The sequence below is a fragment of the Trematomus bernacchii genome, unplaced genomic scaffold, assembly GCF_902827165.1.
Source record: "Trematomus bernacchii unplaced genomic scaffold, fTreBer1.1, whole genome shotgun sequence".
In the NCBI taxonomy this organism is placed as follows: domain Eukaryota; kingdom Metazoa; phylum Chordata; class Actinopteri; order Perciformes; family Nototheniidae; genus Trematomus; species Trematomus bernacchii.
Genome location: NW_022987429.1, coordinates 2,424,532 through 2,442,411, shown reverse-complemented (window position 1 = coordinate 2,442,411; position 17,880 = coordinate 2,424,532). Strand labels below are relative to the sequence as shown.

Genomic DNA, 17,880 nt, shown 5'->3' with positions numbered 1-17,880 from the left:
GAAATGTGATGTGTTCACAATTCCAGTGCTACCACCATTTATTTGAGTGTAAACAGAGTAAAATCACAGCAAGTACAGAGCCATATACGGCAATACTATAGGCTAAACTGGCAATAGAAAGAGAGCCACTTACACAAAGCCATACTATTTATATGTTATATTTATTAGTCCCTTAGCATTACATTTTTGTTCCTTAATAACATTTATGCAATACAAACTGAGAAGTTATATATAGTGCAGAGGGAAGATTACTGTCGGCTCACCATGGTCCCATTGTGCCTGATATCTAAAAATGGTTTTACCATTATGGAACCTCCCGTTGATATGACATTTAAGTTGAACTCATCAGCCCTAGCGCTCCCTATGTGGCATCAGATTGTCCTTTCTGCTCTCTGTAATCATTTCAGCCAGAGATGCTTTCACCAAGGAATTGACTATTTATAGTCGGTGGAAAAAAGGAAGTAAGAAAAAAGGCTCTGCTCTCCGAAGAAGCTCTCAGAAAATCAGAGCAGCAATGAGGATTGTACTTGAAGTACTAACTCATTTGCCCTTAATAAACACATTGTACATTGTATACGTCAAGGGTAATATGCTAAATAAGGAGGAGGTCGGTGTCATGATGCAACAGCATACTCATTTGCTGTTACATTTGATTTACACAGCCCTCAAATTATACTTTTGTCTCAGGGGGCTTTAGAGTGTCTACAGCGTATGAAACCCTCAGACCGTCGCAGCGAACAAGAAAAACTCTCAAGAAAAACTCTCAAGAAACCAGACAATTCATTGGGAAAAAATGGAAGAAACCTTGGACGGAAGAAAAAGATTATGTGAACATAATGTATATAAAAAAACATGGATCGAAGAGGATGTCAATAAGTCTATACTTCCCTACTTTCAGTGGTGAGGTTGTACCTGTACACACATAGAATAATGTAGTGTAGTGGTATTAATGTAGCCCTAACCAAGTTAAAAGGAAAGCAAGCCAATGTATTTCTTGTGATTGTAGTAATGTGTTTTTATTACATGTACAGCACTTTGGCTCGACCAAAAATCGCTTTTAAATGTGCGTTATAAATAAAACTTGATTTGATTTGATTTCTTAGAAAAACATTTAAAAAGCCAAAGTAGTGCGCAGTTTACAAAGGTATTATAATTGAATATAATACAAATGTACAAACTTACAGTCTTGTCAGATTATGCAGCCCTCTGAAAGCGTCAGGACTCACATCTTGAATTCTGTTGTATTGAAGATATCTATACACAACACAAAGAAAGCACATATCAGGTTAAGAATCGACAAAAACAACCTTTTGAGTCTGTTGGTTTTATACAAAAAAAGACAGATACATTTGGTTGTTTGAGTGAGGGATAAAACCAAGAAAAGAGAAATATCTTCTATCAGAACATCCTGGTTTGTTTAATACCAATCTTCTTTTATTGCACATACTGAGAGCTCAACAAACTTCCACTGACAGCTGTGTTTTGTCTCTTTGTGTATTTTTCACACCTGGCGATTCATTCTGATGTTTATTTATGCATATTTTCAGGGACTTTTTCAATCACGTTAAACGAATGACAGCCTGGCACCGCCAAATGGTTCCTGGCGAGGGATCAGACCTATTCTCCTGCCACCTCAGTGTGCGAGGTTGATAAACAACTGAAGTCGGCAATGAATAAATGCAAGCAGAGGAGGAAAATGGTTCCTTTAAGTATTCCCAGCAGTCCCTGTAGCTTTTATTGGGCATATCAGCTTTGTAGTTGTGAAACTCGTCTGTTGTATCGTCACTCAAAGGTTATTTTCTCCGCTCTTTGGTGTCACGTGAAGGCATTAAGGCAAGGCAAGGCAAGTTTATTTATATAGCACTTTTCTGTACGCGACAATTCAAAGTGCTTTACAAAACAAATTAAAGACTTTTTATGAATAAATACAGTAAAAACACATTATATAATGGCATTTTACAACAGGCATTACAAAGCAAAGATAATACAAATAAACACCACAGGTATACAATACATTAGGGCTGTGCGATTATGGCAAAAATCATAATCACGATTATTTTGGTCAATAATTGATATCACGATTATTAAATACGATTATTCATTGACTTTGAAAACATCAATTTATTGAACTTTAAAACAAATACAAATAATAATTTGAACAGTGTCTTTTTAACTGTTGATTACCCTGAACGTATAATTCAACTGAAAAACTTTAAATAAATGATATCAAAATAATAAATACCAATAACCAAGATCAACAAATATTTTGGAGCGCACTTCAACAAGCTACTAAACATATATAAATATGATAAATAAAAATAAATGAGACTAAAATAAATTAGATCAAATATGTCACAACCTAGCAAAGCAAAATAATCGTTTTTTTCGATTATGTTGTTTTCGTAATTGTGGCAGGCCAAAATCGTAATTGCGATTAAAATACGATTAATTGCACAGCCCTACAATACATGTTTAAAAGGCATACTGTAGTTCGAATATGAGCAGCTCAATTAAAAGCAGCGGCAAAGAGATATGTTTTTAGTCTCGATTTAAAAATGGTAAGCGTTTCTGCGGACGTGCATGATTTGGGTAGTTTGTTCCAGAGTGTCGGGGCATAATAGCTAAATGCTGCCTCTCCATGTTTTGTTGTTACTCTCGGAGCCGATAGCAGACCCGTCCCAGAAGACCTAAGGCACCTTGATGGCTCGTAATTGTGTAGGAGTTCAACAACCAAAACCATGTAATGATTTAAAAACTAGCAATAGTACTTTAAAATCAATTATTTGGCCGACTGGAAGCCAATGTAAAGATTTCAGAACCGGACTGATGTGATCCACTCTTTTAGTGTTAGTGAGGACACGAGCAGCAGCGTTCTGAATCAGCTGCAGCTTTCTGATGGATTTTTTTGTCAGCCCTTTAGGCTTTACTGAATGAAATGTGTAGGCTCACATGCAAGCTGAAAAGGTCCTTTTATTGGACAATAAAGAAGACTGAATAAAGGGAATTAAATAAACAAAAGAAAATGGAAAATTGGCAAAATTAATTTGAATGAAGCAATATATTGTTATTCAATCCATAATTCATGTTATACTCACAGTTTCTGTAGGCTTTTGTACTTAAAGAATGTGTTTGCCTGAAGCTTCAGGAGCTGATTCTTTTGAAGGGACCTAAAGGAAAGAAAGGCTCACATCAGAATTTGAGCCGCCCAGCTCATCCCTCAGATAGTCATGCTATTATTTAACATGTCGGTTTAAATTATGCTATAACGTTTTTCATTAATGGGGCTTTCAAGACTTTCAAGGATCAATTGTCCTATTCAACACTAAAATAATACTCTCAACTTTCATTATGTAAAAATGACACCAATTTGCTGTACCAATTTGCCCCCTCTCTCAGTGGTGAGTATTATCCTCATTTTAAACTATACTGTATATGTCAGTACCCTTAGTATTAAACACAACTAAACTGACAATCAGTTGAATTCCTACATCTCAATATCAAATCACGTTATATTTGTCGCTTGAGTTTTCATGTATTATTGTTAGATAGTCTATACTTTTCCCCTTGTTATTCCATTTTCATACACCTACTCGCAAAGACAAGCCATTATAAATTCACAACTTTGAATAGATTATCACATCCTAACAAAGCTTACACATTGAAATACCAACAAAAACAATCACAGTCAGTCAATAACATGACACACAATGGCCTCCTGGTCTTTTTAATTCCATGTTATCATCTCAAAGAGACCCAGAGTAACCATTTGATTCAGCTGTCGATTCCAAAGCTTTTAACAGATTAAAGGCTAATCCGTAAAGGGTTATGTGTTGGGACTGCGTATATTTTCTTTCTGTTAACTCTGTCTCCGAGGGCTCGCAGTTCTTTAACTCTGTATTTGTTTGCTGATTGATAAACGACTCCATTCGGTCCACTTCTGTCGCAACACTTAATGTACTCGGAGAAGTTTTTGTAAACAAACATGTTTTCTCCACAAAGCACATTGGGCCTCGAGTAGGAACATTAAGGCTGTAAATTGGCAATAATCCGACACAATGAAACGTATTAAGATACAGGGGGCTACACATTCAATATATTGTGATGCATTGCAATACTGTAAGGATTATCATTTTTGAAAGTAAAATATTCATAGTATAAAGACCACATAAATTATAATAATGAATTATATTTGAAACATTTTGGCCAGCTAGCCAATCAGAGCAGACTGGGCTTCAGACAGAGGGTGAAAAGAGAAGCTGCAGCATTTGAACATGTAAGCATGTCACAGTATAAGCACAAAATACAAATAAGAACTTAGATATGTGTACAATATGTCCTCTTTAAACCTGCATCACATTCACATCTTCATCCCTTCTTTTATTGCATTGCTGCATTATAAGGTGCATTAGTGGCGGCGCCAGGGTATGGCTGTAACCATACCAAGATATGGCTTAGCCCCACCTTAGCCCCACCATGAAAAATTATGTTAAAGTAAGCATGTTGAGAACACGGATTGCGAAAATATACTGGACACGACCCGTATATTTCTGTCCACAACACACAAACTGATCCTGCTGTAACAACAAAGTGCACGTTACTGATGCAATATGGTTGAGACCATTCGGGCTAGAAGAGGGGTGCAAGGAATAGTCTAAGTAGTGGGTAGTAGTATTTTTATACACAAAAGGTGTGGAAATTCTCTCGCGTTATAATATCAGCGCGGCCGCGGTCAGATCGAAATGCCTCCGAATGCAATTTGAATAGACCTACAGCCAATCAGAGCAACGAAACGTTGGGTCTGCGCAATGCCCTTTATATATACAGTCTATGGTCATGCCTTACTGATTGAGATCAATCGGAACCGCAATTCAGTATCCCCATTGGATCTTCAACGTGTACTATCATACGTCTGTACCATAGATTACCCAACAAAAATACTCTGGCGCCGCCACTGAGGTGCATTAACACACTGATCTTCAGCATTAACCTAGGGGACTTCATACAGCTGTTGCTCTTTTAATTTATGGACATGGTTGGTCCCAAACAACCTCAAACTGCACTTTTAATTTCCAACACGTCAGGCAATTTGACTCTAGCAGCCCTGAAGACAGTAAATCATTAACCAGCAACATTAAGGCGAGAGAAATCCATAGTACAGCACTCTAAAATAACAGACTCATTGTGCATCCTTGAAGCCAACCCCTCTACAGTCAATCAGGACATTGTCTATTGTGACCAGCTAAGAAAAGATATGAGCCCCTCCCTTACTCTTCCTACATTATTTCCAGACATAAGCACTCTCATTTTTTGGGACAATTCAGTGAAGATATTTTCTAGCAAATCAGTTCCTTTCACGTTAGACTGAATGCAGACACAATTTAGCTCGAAGGTCACACAGATAAGCTATAATGTAACTACAGACTGTGGGTGTGACAACAGGGAAATTGTTTTATTTAAAATAATCCTGTCTTGTTGGCAAATAACAAAAAAATAAAGTCCTTTAGACAGACTGGACCTGCGGGGTAATGTTTTGTATAACCATCCAGAGGGCTTTGTGAAGCAGATTTACAGCTGTCTGAGACTTGACTGTCATACCTAAAGTAAATGTTTATAATTCCTTTATTTATATTTTCATTGTTTTAACTCATAAAGCACCTTACTCATACATTTCACTTTGACTCTTTCTGGCACTCACTCTTTGAAATGAACAAATCCCCTGAGTCAAAAGACCGCAGTCACGGCGCCATGAATGGGAATATCTAGCTAAAGCTGAAAAAAAGTGATCCACTTGCAAATGAGTCACATTTCACTCAATAGGATCAAAGGAAATATGAGTCACTTTATGGTATTTCATTACTTCTGTTAATTACTCAAAGAAAACACTTTAATAAACAGGCGTTATGTGAATCACTTTCTATACACTGAAGTCTTGACAGCAAAAAAGAATGAGATTGTTTTTATTGAAACATGAGTTTCTTCCGTTTCCATTTATTTAAATGTTTCCAGATCTGATAATAAGTAATGCAATATTTCATCCTTAAGTAATTTCGCTATTTCAAATAATGCCATCCTAAACCTACATGTAAATATAATACAATTTGGCGTAGGCATTCATCTTTCCAAAAGGCAGAAAACTGTTTGATAATGGCGACTGTGATCTTTCTCATTTCATCTGGCCAATAACTCACACTGACAGTACATTCACTTCTTAAAGGGATTACTGATTCTTAACCACCAATCCCACCAGACCACCACCAGGACACACTTAGGCAATTTATCCAGCTGTTTTGTTATCTACCCCGAACTATGTTGCCTGTATAAGTAACAACAACTCCAACTGTGTATATTGTCCTCGGTGGAAGTGTCCTAAAAGCAATTTTTTTCTAAATCAAAATAAGGATGGATAACAAAAGTATTCTTGGTCAGCGGCATTCACAAAGATTGACAGCAACTTTGAACATTTCAAGGCAGTGAAGTTTAAAGGGGAGAAAAAAGTGAGCTGACTACAAAGTATTACACAACTCCTAAAGGACATAAAATAAATGATGCAGTGCCAACGACAGAGCAGACACTTTGTAAGAGATAATGAGGACAGGCCAACCTGCGATGTAATGGCTTTAATATTTCAGGACACATAAAATGACTCATAACGACTGAAAACTGTAATGTTCTTTCATGAAACATTGACAAACTTTGTAATAGCTTTAGGATTAAATGTCCTTGTCTGATACATGTAGGAAAGTATGTTGGAAAATCATTTGAAAATAATTAAATCCCCAGAGAAAATGGCGCCACAGATGTACTGTAGGTATGTGCGTAAATGCTTGTTCCTACAACACTTTCAAGGACATAAGTGAGTTGTTAAGTGAGTGTCAGGGGATTGCTGTAGTTCCTGAGACTAATCTGTAATTCTGGCTTCAAGTGAGTCCAGCTTTTGGCTTGCTGTTGTGGGAGACACAAGCCAGGGATGGAGGCTTCCTTTGGATTGATTGAGCTTCAAGATAATGAAAAAAGAAGTGGGTTATTTTCTACTCACATCATGGTGACATTAACCGCCACCGCTGGGATGTCTCGAAGCTGCGCGCCGTCACAGTCCAGCTCCAGGTCTCGGCACTTGCAGAGCTCAGGAAAGACTCCCAGCACTGGAGAGAGAAAGGGGAAACATTAGAGGAGATGTCAATCATCCACTGCCAAACTGTCAAGAAAGATGGAGTACTGCCCATATATCCTGCTGGAAGGGAACGTATGTCCTGAGATTTTAAAATAATGAAAGCAGAATGTATTAAGAGTGACTTTGAGGATGAACACAGGTTGGTGAATAACAAGGTGTCTCAATATTGCTCATTAAATATTCCTGGGTTAAGCCAGCTTTAATTATACTTCATTAAATGCCAGTTGTAGGTGTGATGAAATGGAGCAGATTGTTTAGGCATCCTGGCTTCAATGAAAGCAAATTAGGTTTTTAATGAAAGACGACACTTTGAAAGGAAAACTTATAGTTTATCAAGAAAACTACAAGTGATATTTAATTTCTCCCCCAGGTAAGATTGAGAAATGAAATAATAAAACAATCCGATTAGTTCAAATCCCTTGAGCCCCAGAGTCCCAAGAGGAAAGAAGGATCATGTGTTGTCTGATTGTCAAGTAGTTGCAAAAAAAGCACAATTCCCTACACAGTATTTGCTCCAGATATATATTGAAGTAGTGCTCTGGTACACTACATATTCAAGTGTGTGAAGATAAAATATGGGCAAACCCAGGGGACAGTTCCTAACTTAGGCATTTTTATTGTAATGCAGGACAATGAAAATGCTCAGAATAAGAATTGAATACAATGCCATGAGAGTTCGTGGAAGCAACCATAACAAGGTGGATGTCCTTGCAAGAATCAAATATGTTTGACATTTTTGCAATGCTGCATACAAATATCATAGGCTTGTGAAGCCCTGTGCTAATGTATTGCAACATATTGCAGTTTTCTGCAACATATTGCAGTTTCTGCCATGAACATACACCAACTGCTGTACGATGAGTACGCTTTAGAGGCTGCGAACAGCCGAAGAAAAGAAACCTAAGTGGTATAGTGAGAGAGTTTCTCCTAAAAGCATAAGTTCACAGCTTGTATTCACACATTGACAAGCTGAGTAATCAGCATGCATGGAGTGGTCTTGTTATGTGATGGACTCAATGGTGATCACTGTGAATGTGCTGTGGATAAATAACGGTTTTTTCCCATCAAGCGACAAACTGAGCCTTGCTTTGATTTAAAAAGAACAAAACACTGGCTGTCCTGAGGGAAATATTTGTGCTCAATAAAAGCTGCTATCACACCGACAGTGTGACATTAGTCGCCACCACTGGGATGTCTGGAAGATGTGCTCCGTCACAGTCTAACTCCGGGTCTCAGCACTGGAGAGATGGAGGTGTGAGGGATGGGACACCATAAGGAGACGTCAATCAAACAAAGTTTCAAGACAGGAGCTTTTTTGAAACAATCACAACATAGTCCTGCTGGAAGAGAGTGTAACTCCTGAGATTAAAGGAGGAGAAGAAATGATTTAGACAGAAATAAAAGAGGGATAAACAAAGGTTGGCAATACTTAATAGAAGAACAAAGTCTCTCAAGACTGCTTATGTTAGTACCTGGGTTAAGATAGCTTTGATTTTGTTTAATCAAATCGTAGTTTGGAGACGAAAGATGTGATGAAACGGAGCCGACAAGATCGTTTAACCAGGCATCTTGGCAAAGCAAATTACATTTAGGGACAAAGTAAGCCACAAAAAGCGAGTTAAGACTCCCCTCTGATGGGAAAACCTGTGAAAGGGGATGTTTTTAAAGTCACTAATGCTTTAGATGAAAGGATTTGAGCCGGTCCAACGACAGTAAAAGTCCAGGTATTGTCTGATTTATGGATATTGGCTAAAGCAAAGTTCACTGTGTAACAGGACAGGGCAGATAAAGAGAAAAGTGGTAGTGCAGCAATCACGACAGAGGCAGTGTTCAAATCCAAAAAGAGGCTTTATTGCTAACAAACTCAAAAATACCTTTAACTAAACAAAGGCTAACGTAGCCGGGCCGCTAACCGACTTACCAGCTTACAAAAATGTTTCCTCACGCTGGGAGCCTCCTGCTCCCTCCATGTGCCACACACAACTGAGCAACTCTGTCTGCTTTGTCTCCCTTGAGGGAGTGATTAGCACCAGGTGTGAGGTCTCCACACCTGGTCCCAATACTGCTAATTGGCAGCGGGTGGAGCCACCTATTGGGAATGTAGGTGCCTCCCACTACTCTGCCTCTCAGTCCCTTACACACCCCCCCCTTCAGTTCTGGCCTAGGAGAGGTGACCATGGTCCACAGGGCATCTCTACGGGACAGGGCATCTGCATTCCCATGCTTGGCTCCGGCTCTGTGGATGATAGAGAAGTTAAACTCCTGTAGTGAGACAAACCACCTTCCTACTTTAGCATTTGTGTCTTTTTTATTTGCCATCCAGATCAGTGGGGCATGATCAGTTACCAGAGTGAAGTGACGTCCCAAGAGGTAATACCGGAGGCGCTCAAGCGCCCATTTTATTGCTAGGCCTTCTTTCTCCACAGTAGCATACACTTGTTCCCTTGTGTTCAGCTTCCGGCTGATGTACATGACGGGGTGTTCCTCACCGTGAACCTCCTGGGATAGTACTGCTCCTATGCCCACCTCTGACTCATCCGTCTGCACAATCATCCCCCGGCTGAAGTCTGGGGTCACCAACACCGGCCGTGCGCAGAGAGCCCTCTTAAGTTCCTCAAAGGCGTGTTCAGCCTCTCCTGTCCACTTGACCATTAGCGGCTGTGAGTCTCTGGTCAGGTCTGTAAGGGGAGAGGCTACTGTGGAGAAGTTTGGGATGAAACGGCAATAATAGGACGTCAGACCCAAGAATGTTTTCACCTGTTTCTTTGTTGACGGCCGTGGCCAGTCCTGGATCGCCTGAACCTTCCTTTCTTGTGGTCTAACGTTGCCCCGCCCAATGGTGAAGCCCAGGTATTCGGCTTCCTCTAGTCCAAGCTTGCATTTTCTTGGATTAGCTGTCAAGCCCGCCCTACGGAGAGATTCCAGCACTGCTGCAAGCCTTATGAGATGGCTATCCCATGAGTCACTGTGGATAACAACGTCATCCAAATAGGCAGCTGCATACTCACGATGTGGCCTCAGAACCTTGTCCATCAGTCTCTGGAACGTGGCTGGTGCTCCATGAAGCCCGAAGGGAAGCACAGTGTACTGGTACAGCCCTGTGGGGGTGGCGAAGGCAGTCTTCTCTCTTGAGGCAGCTTCAAGTGGGACCTGCCAATACCCTTTCGTCAAGTCCAGAGTGCTGATATACCTGGCTTCCCCAAGCCGATCAATTAGCTCATCTATCCTGGGCATAGGATACGCATCAAACTTGGAGATTTCATTCAATTTTCTGAAATCATTACAAAACCTGTTGGTTTTGTCTGGCTTAGGAACCAGAACGACAGGGCTGGTCCACTCACTGTGAGATTCTTCAATCACCCCCATAGCCAGCATTTTCTGCACTTCTTGCTCAATGGCCGCCCGTCTTGCCTCCGGCACCCGGTAGGGTCGCATCTTTACCTTTTGGCCAGGCTCTGTGTGGATTTGATGTTCCACCATCGTTGTGCGTCCAGGTCGTAGTGAGAACACATCCAAACTCTGCTGAACCAGTTCCTTGGTTTGCTGTAACTGAGCTTTGGATAGCCCTGGACCGTATTCAACTTCGGCCACCTCATGGTCTGGAGAAGGGGATACAAACAGGGAACAAGAACACAGCAGTGCCTCTCGGGCATACCATTTCTTTAACAGGTTAACATGGTATATTTGGGATGGTTTGCGACGGCCAGGTTGGCGTACCTTGTAGTTGACTGGTCCCACCTTCTCTGTCACTTCATAGGGACCTTGCCACGATGCCAGGAATCTGTGTTCTGTGGTGGGGACCAGGAGAAGCACTTTATCCCCGGGCAGGAACTCACGTGGTTGGGCACCTCTGTTATACACTTTCCTCTGGGCTTCTTGGGCTTGAGCCATGTGCTCTCTGACCATGGGCCAAACATCTTTCATATGCGTCTGCATCGTCTCTACATGCTCAATCAGGCTCCGATGGGGGCTTGGTTGCTCCTCCCAGGCTTCCTTCGCGATGTCGAGAAGTCCTCTGGGCTGTCGGCCATACAGCAGCTCGAAGGGGGAGAAACCGGTTGAAGCCTGTGGAACTTCCCTGATTGAAAACAGGACATAGGGCAGAAGCTGGTCCCAGTTACGACCATCCTTGTCAACAACCTTCTTTAACATGGATTTCAACGTCTTGTTAAAGCGTTCTACCAATCCGTCTGTCTGCGGATGGTAGACAGATGTACGAAGCTGCTTTACCTTGAAGAGCCTGCAGAGATCCTTCATTATCTTGGACATGAAGGGAGTGCCTTGGTCTGTTAGCATCTCTTTAGGAATCCCAACTCGACTGAACAGGTGAAGCAGCTCCCGTGCAATCACTCTCGTTGTCATGTTCCTCAAGGGAATGGCCTCCGGGTACCTGGTTGCATAGTCAAGGATCACAAGAATATACTGATGTCCCCTGGCAGACTTCACCAGCGGCCCCACTAAGTCCATGGCAATGCGAGAAAACGGTACATCGATTATCGGTAGAGGTATTAGGGGACTTTTAAAGTGTGGCTTGGGACTCATCTTTTGACATTCAACACAGGTGCGACAATAATCCTCTATAGCCCTTACCACCCCTGGCCAGTGGAACCGGCTCCCAATCCGCTGCCTTGTCTTCTCAACCCCTAGGTGGGCCCCTAGGACATGGCTGTGAGCCAGATGCAACACTGTGGACACATATTGTTTTGGGACAACCAACAAGTCTCTTCGCTGACCTTCAACCTCTTTGGCATAGTATAACAGATTATTTTTTATTAGGAAATGAGGACATGTAAGCTCACCCACTCCTGGAACTGGTTTCCCCTCTATTTCCGTAACATTGCTGCGTGCATGCAACAGATTGGGGTCTTCCATCTGGGCGGTCCCGAACTGGCCCTTCAAACTTGGAAGCAATGAGACTTCCCCCTCCTCATGACCTGTGCTTAGGTCTCCAGGGAAAGCAACAAAAGGGTTATCATTTGCCTCGTCTGCACTGGAAGATTGGTTGCCTCTCTGCTCCTCCGGCACAGCACACACAACGTTGGGGAACTGCTGAGGAGAAGTACCCTGGGTGGCAGTTTGTCCTCTCTCTCGTTTTCCTTTGGCACACTTGTGCTTTTTGGGACTCACCTCCTTCTGGTGCCGCAGGCGCTTGTATAGTGGGCAGTCTCGCCCCACCAAGACTGGGACTGGTAGGGAAGGAACCACCCCCACTTTCATCTCACAGCTGCCTTTAACTGTGGTAAGGTGGATGAGGCAAGTGGGGTATAATTTAGTGTCCCCATGGACACAGGAGACGGGCACAGTCTCTTCAGATGGCAAATGGTCGAGGAGGTGGGGTTGAATGAGGGTTACCACACTTCCTGAGTCCACTAGCGCCTCTGCATCTTTTCCATTTACTTTGACTGGTATCATTTGAGCCAGGGAGCTTTCCTGTACCCAGCAAGAGTCAAGAAGGTGGCAGGGCCTTGCACCAGATGAGTTGGCGGTCGGCATTAGCTCATCCTTCCCTGGGCAGTCCCGGGCAATATGGCCTGTCTCCCCACACTGGTAGCAACGCGGTTGGCCCTCTGGCAGGTAGGACTGTCGTCGCCTTACCTCTTCTGTTTCCCATCGCGGTTCTCGTGCCCGTCTAGTCCGTGATGCTTCCCCACTGACTTTCCGGCCCCACTCGGTGTCTGGTCGTGTGGACTTAAGCAGGTCCGCTGTGACCACGTGGCTCTCCACTACGTTAACCAACTCATCCAGACCGGCTGGATTCTGCTGGCTTGTCATTTTCTTGATCTCATAGGGCAGAGACCGAATATATTTGTCCATCATTATCCTCTCTAAAACACTTAACTTTTCGGGGTTGCATGTCAGCCAGGCTCTGGTTACCCGGCCTAGGTCATACATCTGGGCCCTGGCTGACAACTCTGGCTTGTATTTCCATTCATGGAACCGCTGGGCTCTTGCTGCTAAGCTGTAGCCATACCTCGCCAGGATTTCCTTCTTCAAGACGACGTAATCCTTTGCTTGGTCCGGAGGGAGGTCGAAGTAAGCTTGCTGTGCCGGGCCCAGGAGGAACGGTCCAACCAGATCAGCCCAGGAGTCCCTTGGCCAGCCCTCTCTTTCAGCTGTGCGCTCAAAGGCCGTTAAGTAGGCCTCTATCTCATCACTCTCTGTCATTTTGGGGATGAATCGACCTGGGTTAGGCTGCATGGTTGCTTCCCTCTGGACAGGAGAGGCTGCTGTAAGGCATTTTTGGACCTCCATGTGGAGAAGTGCATTCTGTTTCTGCTGCTCCTGTATCATCTGCCGTTGCAGAGTCTGCTGCTCAGTAGAAATACGCACCAACTCCTTTAGTACATCCTCCATCTTGAAAACGTAAAAAAAAAAATTGTTCTGACTGCAACACCACCAATAGAGTCTTTATGCCCGCATTCTCCACCAGTGTAACAGGACAGGGCAGATAAAGAGAAAAGTGGTAGTGCAGCAATCACGACAGAGGCAGTGTTCAAATCCAAAAAGAGGCTTTATTGCTAACAAACTCAAAAATACCTTTAACTAAACAAAGGCTAACGTAGCCGGGCCGCTAACCGACTTACCAGCTTACAAAAATGTTTCCTCACGCTGGGAGCCTCCTGCTCCCTCCATGTGCCACACACAACTGAGCAACTCTGTCTGCTTTGTCTCCCTTGAGGGAGTGATTAGCACCAGGTGTGAGGTCTCCACACCTGGTCCCAATACTGCTAATTGGCAGCGGGTGGAGCCACCTATTGGGAATGTAGGTGCCTCCCACTACTCTGCCTCTCAGTCCCTTACAACTATGAACCGTTTTCTCAAGGTATGAATACTGATTATTGCACCCAATTTGCACTTTATTAAAAAACAGGGGCAGTCTCCTGACATGAATGTGCATCAACAATGCAGAGCACACAAAGGTAAATAATAAAAACTGTTTATATAGCACCTATCAGAACAGAGTTTACTACTTGCCTTAAAGGACAAAGTAATTTAAAAGCAGGATACAAGGCAATATAACAGGAAGAGAGGCCAAACAAAAGTGGGAAAAAATGAAGGATAAATCAACACATGATGATGCAAAGACATAGCGGAGATAAGACAATAAAGAAATGTACAATTTTACGAAAACATTTCAATAAAAGGATCAAAACAATCAAAAGAAAACATCACACGTCTGTGAAAGAGGGCTTTAAGAAGTGGTTCAAAAGAGGTTACTATTTCTGCCGCCCTTAAGTCCTCAGGCAGGTCGTTCCAACGCATAGGAGACCAGATGGCTGTAGTTCAACTTTTTATTGAAACCTCCACTTCAAAACAGCCAGAAGGACACTAACTGAGGATCTAATGCTGGGAAGTGGCCCATAGTGCTCAATAAATCCTGCTATGGCTTGGATTCAGACTGATCCATGCGTTCAAGGTGGTCTAAATCAATCCTAAAGCGAACATTATCCAACAGTTTCAGACAGCCAATATTGTGCTTTTTCGTTTACTTTGCAGTAGGGATGCCAGAAACTGACCATGACCAAAATCGAAGATCGGACAGCCCTGGCGAATATTAATCGATTAATCGCCCCCCCCCCCCCCCGGGGAGGAGGAAAAAAAAAACACTGACAAATGGTATTCCGTTGTTTTCTTTTACTGGAACGTGTACATGGTACAAAAGGGCTCTTCAGTATTAATAATAGCATCATTGAAATAAATTAAATAAATAGCCTACTTTATGTGTGTATGTATGGGTGTAGGCGAGAGCGCAGCCGGTTAAGGATTAGTCCTGCCGCCGAAAAAACCCTTTCCGAGGGCACAGAGCACTGCGGAGCCTCTCAGCTAAATTAACCGCACTCTTCATCTCCCATTCACTATCGATATAATGTCAGGTTATGGTAACATAGGATTCAGTTGTGAGTGCCGTCCACCCGTCGGTGGTTATCGACACCTTTGAGACAGTTGATAAGAGTACGGCCCGGGACCCTGTAATCTGGTTCCACGTTTGCCATAAACTCAAGGAAACCGCCTCCTTCCACGACGGAGAGGGGAGGGGCGGGGTCGGTGTGTAGCAGGCTGCAGCACTCTGCGCTGCTGGCTTCCTCCAAGTTTACAGTAAAACAAACTGGTGGTGTGATCAATGGTCATTTACAATTATTAATACTATTACTATTATTAGCATTAGTCTATATTTTGGTTGAAACCAAACCAGGAAAAAAAAGAAAAACATAAATATTAATAAAAAAATATATTAATAAAATCGATTTTTAAAAATAATATTCGATTATGGAGACTGTAACGAATAATCGAATAATCGAATAATCGCTGGCATCCCTACTTTGCAGGTGCATCACACACATTCTCATTCATTGAAAGAACACAATATCCTTTTTGACAGAAAGGTCATTTACGTTTTAAGGGTAGAGATCACTGAGAACAAGACAAAAACAAATCAACCTACATTAGAGTCTCTTGAGTTCTGCAGCAACCCCAGCAGACATTAATGCTTCACCCTGGCTTTTTTATTCTGGTGTGCAGAACCTTGCACATGCTCAAACATCGGCAGACATTATAATAATATTGTGTTTTCATGGAAATAAGAATGAAACGAGTGGAGGTCCTTGTTGTATGAATCATGCTTCCATATTTGTGTACATCTTCTTTAGCTCTGCACAAAATAACACTATTTTCCCGAGACCTTTCCGAAGGTTCAAGCTTGATTCTGAGAAACTGAGTAAAAGGAATACAGACAAAAACGACTTTAGTTATTATAGTCCATATTAAAACCATTCACATCACAGTTATATTAACCTGTAAACTAAGTAAGTGGGTCATTACATACAGTAGATTAACATTAATCTCACATTCATTGTAGCAAATGAAGCCCCTATTTGATTTGTATCTGTAGCCCTGGGCTGGTCACAATATATACATATAAACACATTTTAATCATAACAAGAAACACTATGAAATATGTCTGAAACATAATTTACATTTAGCCCTGTGAATCCAGCACAACCTGTACAAGCAGTTATTTCTTTATTTGATGCAAAATGTGATTGATGACTCCTGATTTAGGGTGATGCTTCAATTATTTCAATTGTAAGGGGTGGCTGAACTTTTAAGAGAAGGAAATTGGTTGGCTGCTTCTTTGTTTTATTTGTCAAAGGTTAAATCTAACGCCCCCATACATAGCCAGTCTTCACAACCAACCACTCAGGGTCACCAGGGCATGACCCCTCACCTGCTTCCCACCCACAACTGTAGGCTACGTGATAATCAGAGATGGGGTCGTTACCAGTCTATGGTCGTTACTCAAAAAAAGTAATATATTACATATTACTTTAAAAAAAAAAAGTAATATATTGCTTTACTTCGTTACTCTCTACATAAAGTAACTCGTTACTTTACATTACTTTTGCGTTACTCAGCAACAGCCTATAACCAAAACTTAAAACTTAGGCCTCCATTTGCACACATATAACAATGACTATTGCAATAAGGAAGACATAACACAAGTCTTTCTTTTTATGCTCTTTAATAAAATAGGCTACCACAAGCTAACAGTCGGTGAAAACCTAAAGAGCATTTCAAGATTTCACCATTGTGCAAATTGCAACATTTCCTCTACTATAAAGGATGCTACAAGCCTGTCCATCTCTGCTTTGGTTACCGGTCCTCCAAATTCTAGTTTTTGCTGCTTCGGAGTCAGCACTCGGCACACACTCAACATCCTCACTCTGGGTTTGGGGGTACTTAGCTATTAGCTTCACGTTAGCATGTTGTCTTTGCAGGTGCTTGTGAAGGTTTGACATTGTGTTTGCAGCAGTGGATAAAAGCTTCTAGCCTGGACACAGTTTGCACCTCACCGTCACATTCCTGTCCTTTCTTCAGACAAACTCAAAATAATGGGCATACCTCCACCCAGGGGCGGACTGGCCATTGGGAATACCAGGAGTTTTCCCGGTGGGCCGGTGTTGTGTAAAATGATGCACCCCCATCATGAAATGCCCCCCTTGTCACGGAAACGCGCATTTCTAAATGACACGTTTACACCTTAAAACGATGTTTAAAACGAAAAGTAAACGTTCAGGGTTTTTATTAATGGTAATTTTCAGACTGTGAGTTGTTTAGTGGTAGCTCATATAGTCTTGATTCTTGTGGTTAAACTTTTCGCTCCGTATTTGATGGTAGTGGTGTCGAAATTCATTCGTCACTTCCTTTTCAGTTTTTTTTTTTGTAATCTTTTTATTTTTTATTATTGTTACGTCCTGTCTGTATACACGTGCTTTAAAATGTATTGTTTAATTTTTACATATTTGTCATATAATAATCAAAATATATGTTTACAAATGTTACATAGTCTTTGTCAGCATATTTTTGCCACGTTATGCACCCCTTGCTATCTTACATAATAAAAGTGTCACATTCATGTCACAACAACACCGGTACCGAAGTGGGCCGGTCGGACGCACCCCCCCCCCCCGTTGACAATTGACTAGCGGTACCGAGTTGGGCCGGTCGGCCGGTCGAGTTTCCCGGCCTGATTTTTAGTCCCAGTCCGCCCCTGGGCTCCACCCCTCGAAAGTTATCGCTGTTGATGATGACTCAGCCATGTTTATGCACTGCATGTGGACGCGCAAGTCGCGCAAATGTTACGTAAATATAAACCTGCGGAGGAAACCCCTCTTGTCTGTCAAAGGGAGAATCTAGTAAATCTTTATGTT

The 17,880-nt window shown here is 42.1% G+C and overlaps 1 protein-coding gene and 1 long non-coding RNA gene across 2 annotated transcripts in view; both read right to left on the bottom strand.

Annotated features, from left to right (window-relative positions):
• Positions 1–17,880, bottom strand: part of rxfp1 (relaxin family peptide receptor 1) — an 88,566-nt gene that overhangs the window by 25,405 nt on the left and 45,281 nt on the right. The window contains exons 4-6 of the mRNA XM_034141575.1: positions 7,037–7,142; positions 3,096–3,167; positions 1,183–1,254 (exon numbers count right to left, since the gene is read on the bottom strand). Of these exons, the coding sequence (XP_033997466.1) occupies positions 1,183–1,254; positions 3,096–3,167; positions 7,037–7,142 (250 nt within the window). The remainder of the gene's footprint in view (positions 1–1,182; positions 1,255–3,095; positions 3,168–7,036; positions 7,143–17,880) is intronic.
• LOC117491546 lies at positions 9,001–9,696 on the bottom strand. The gene is made up of 2 exons (XR_004556778.1): positions 9,518–9,696; positions 9,001–9,407 (listed from the first exon to the last, which is right to left on the bottom strand). It is a non-coding gene; the product is annotated as an uncharacterized LOC117491546 (long non-coding RNA).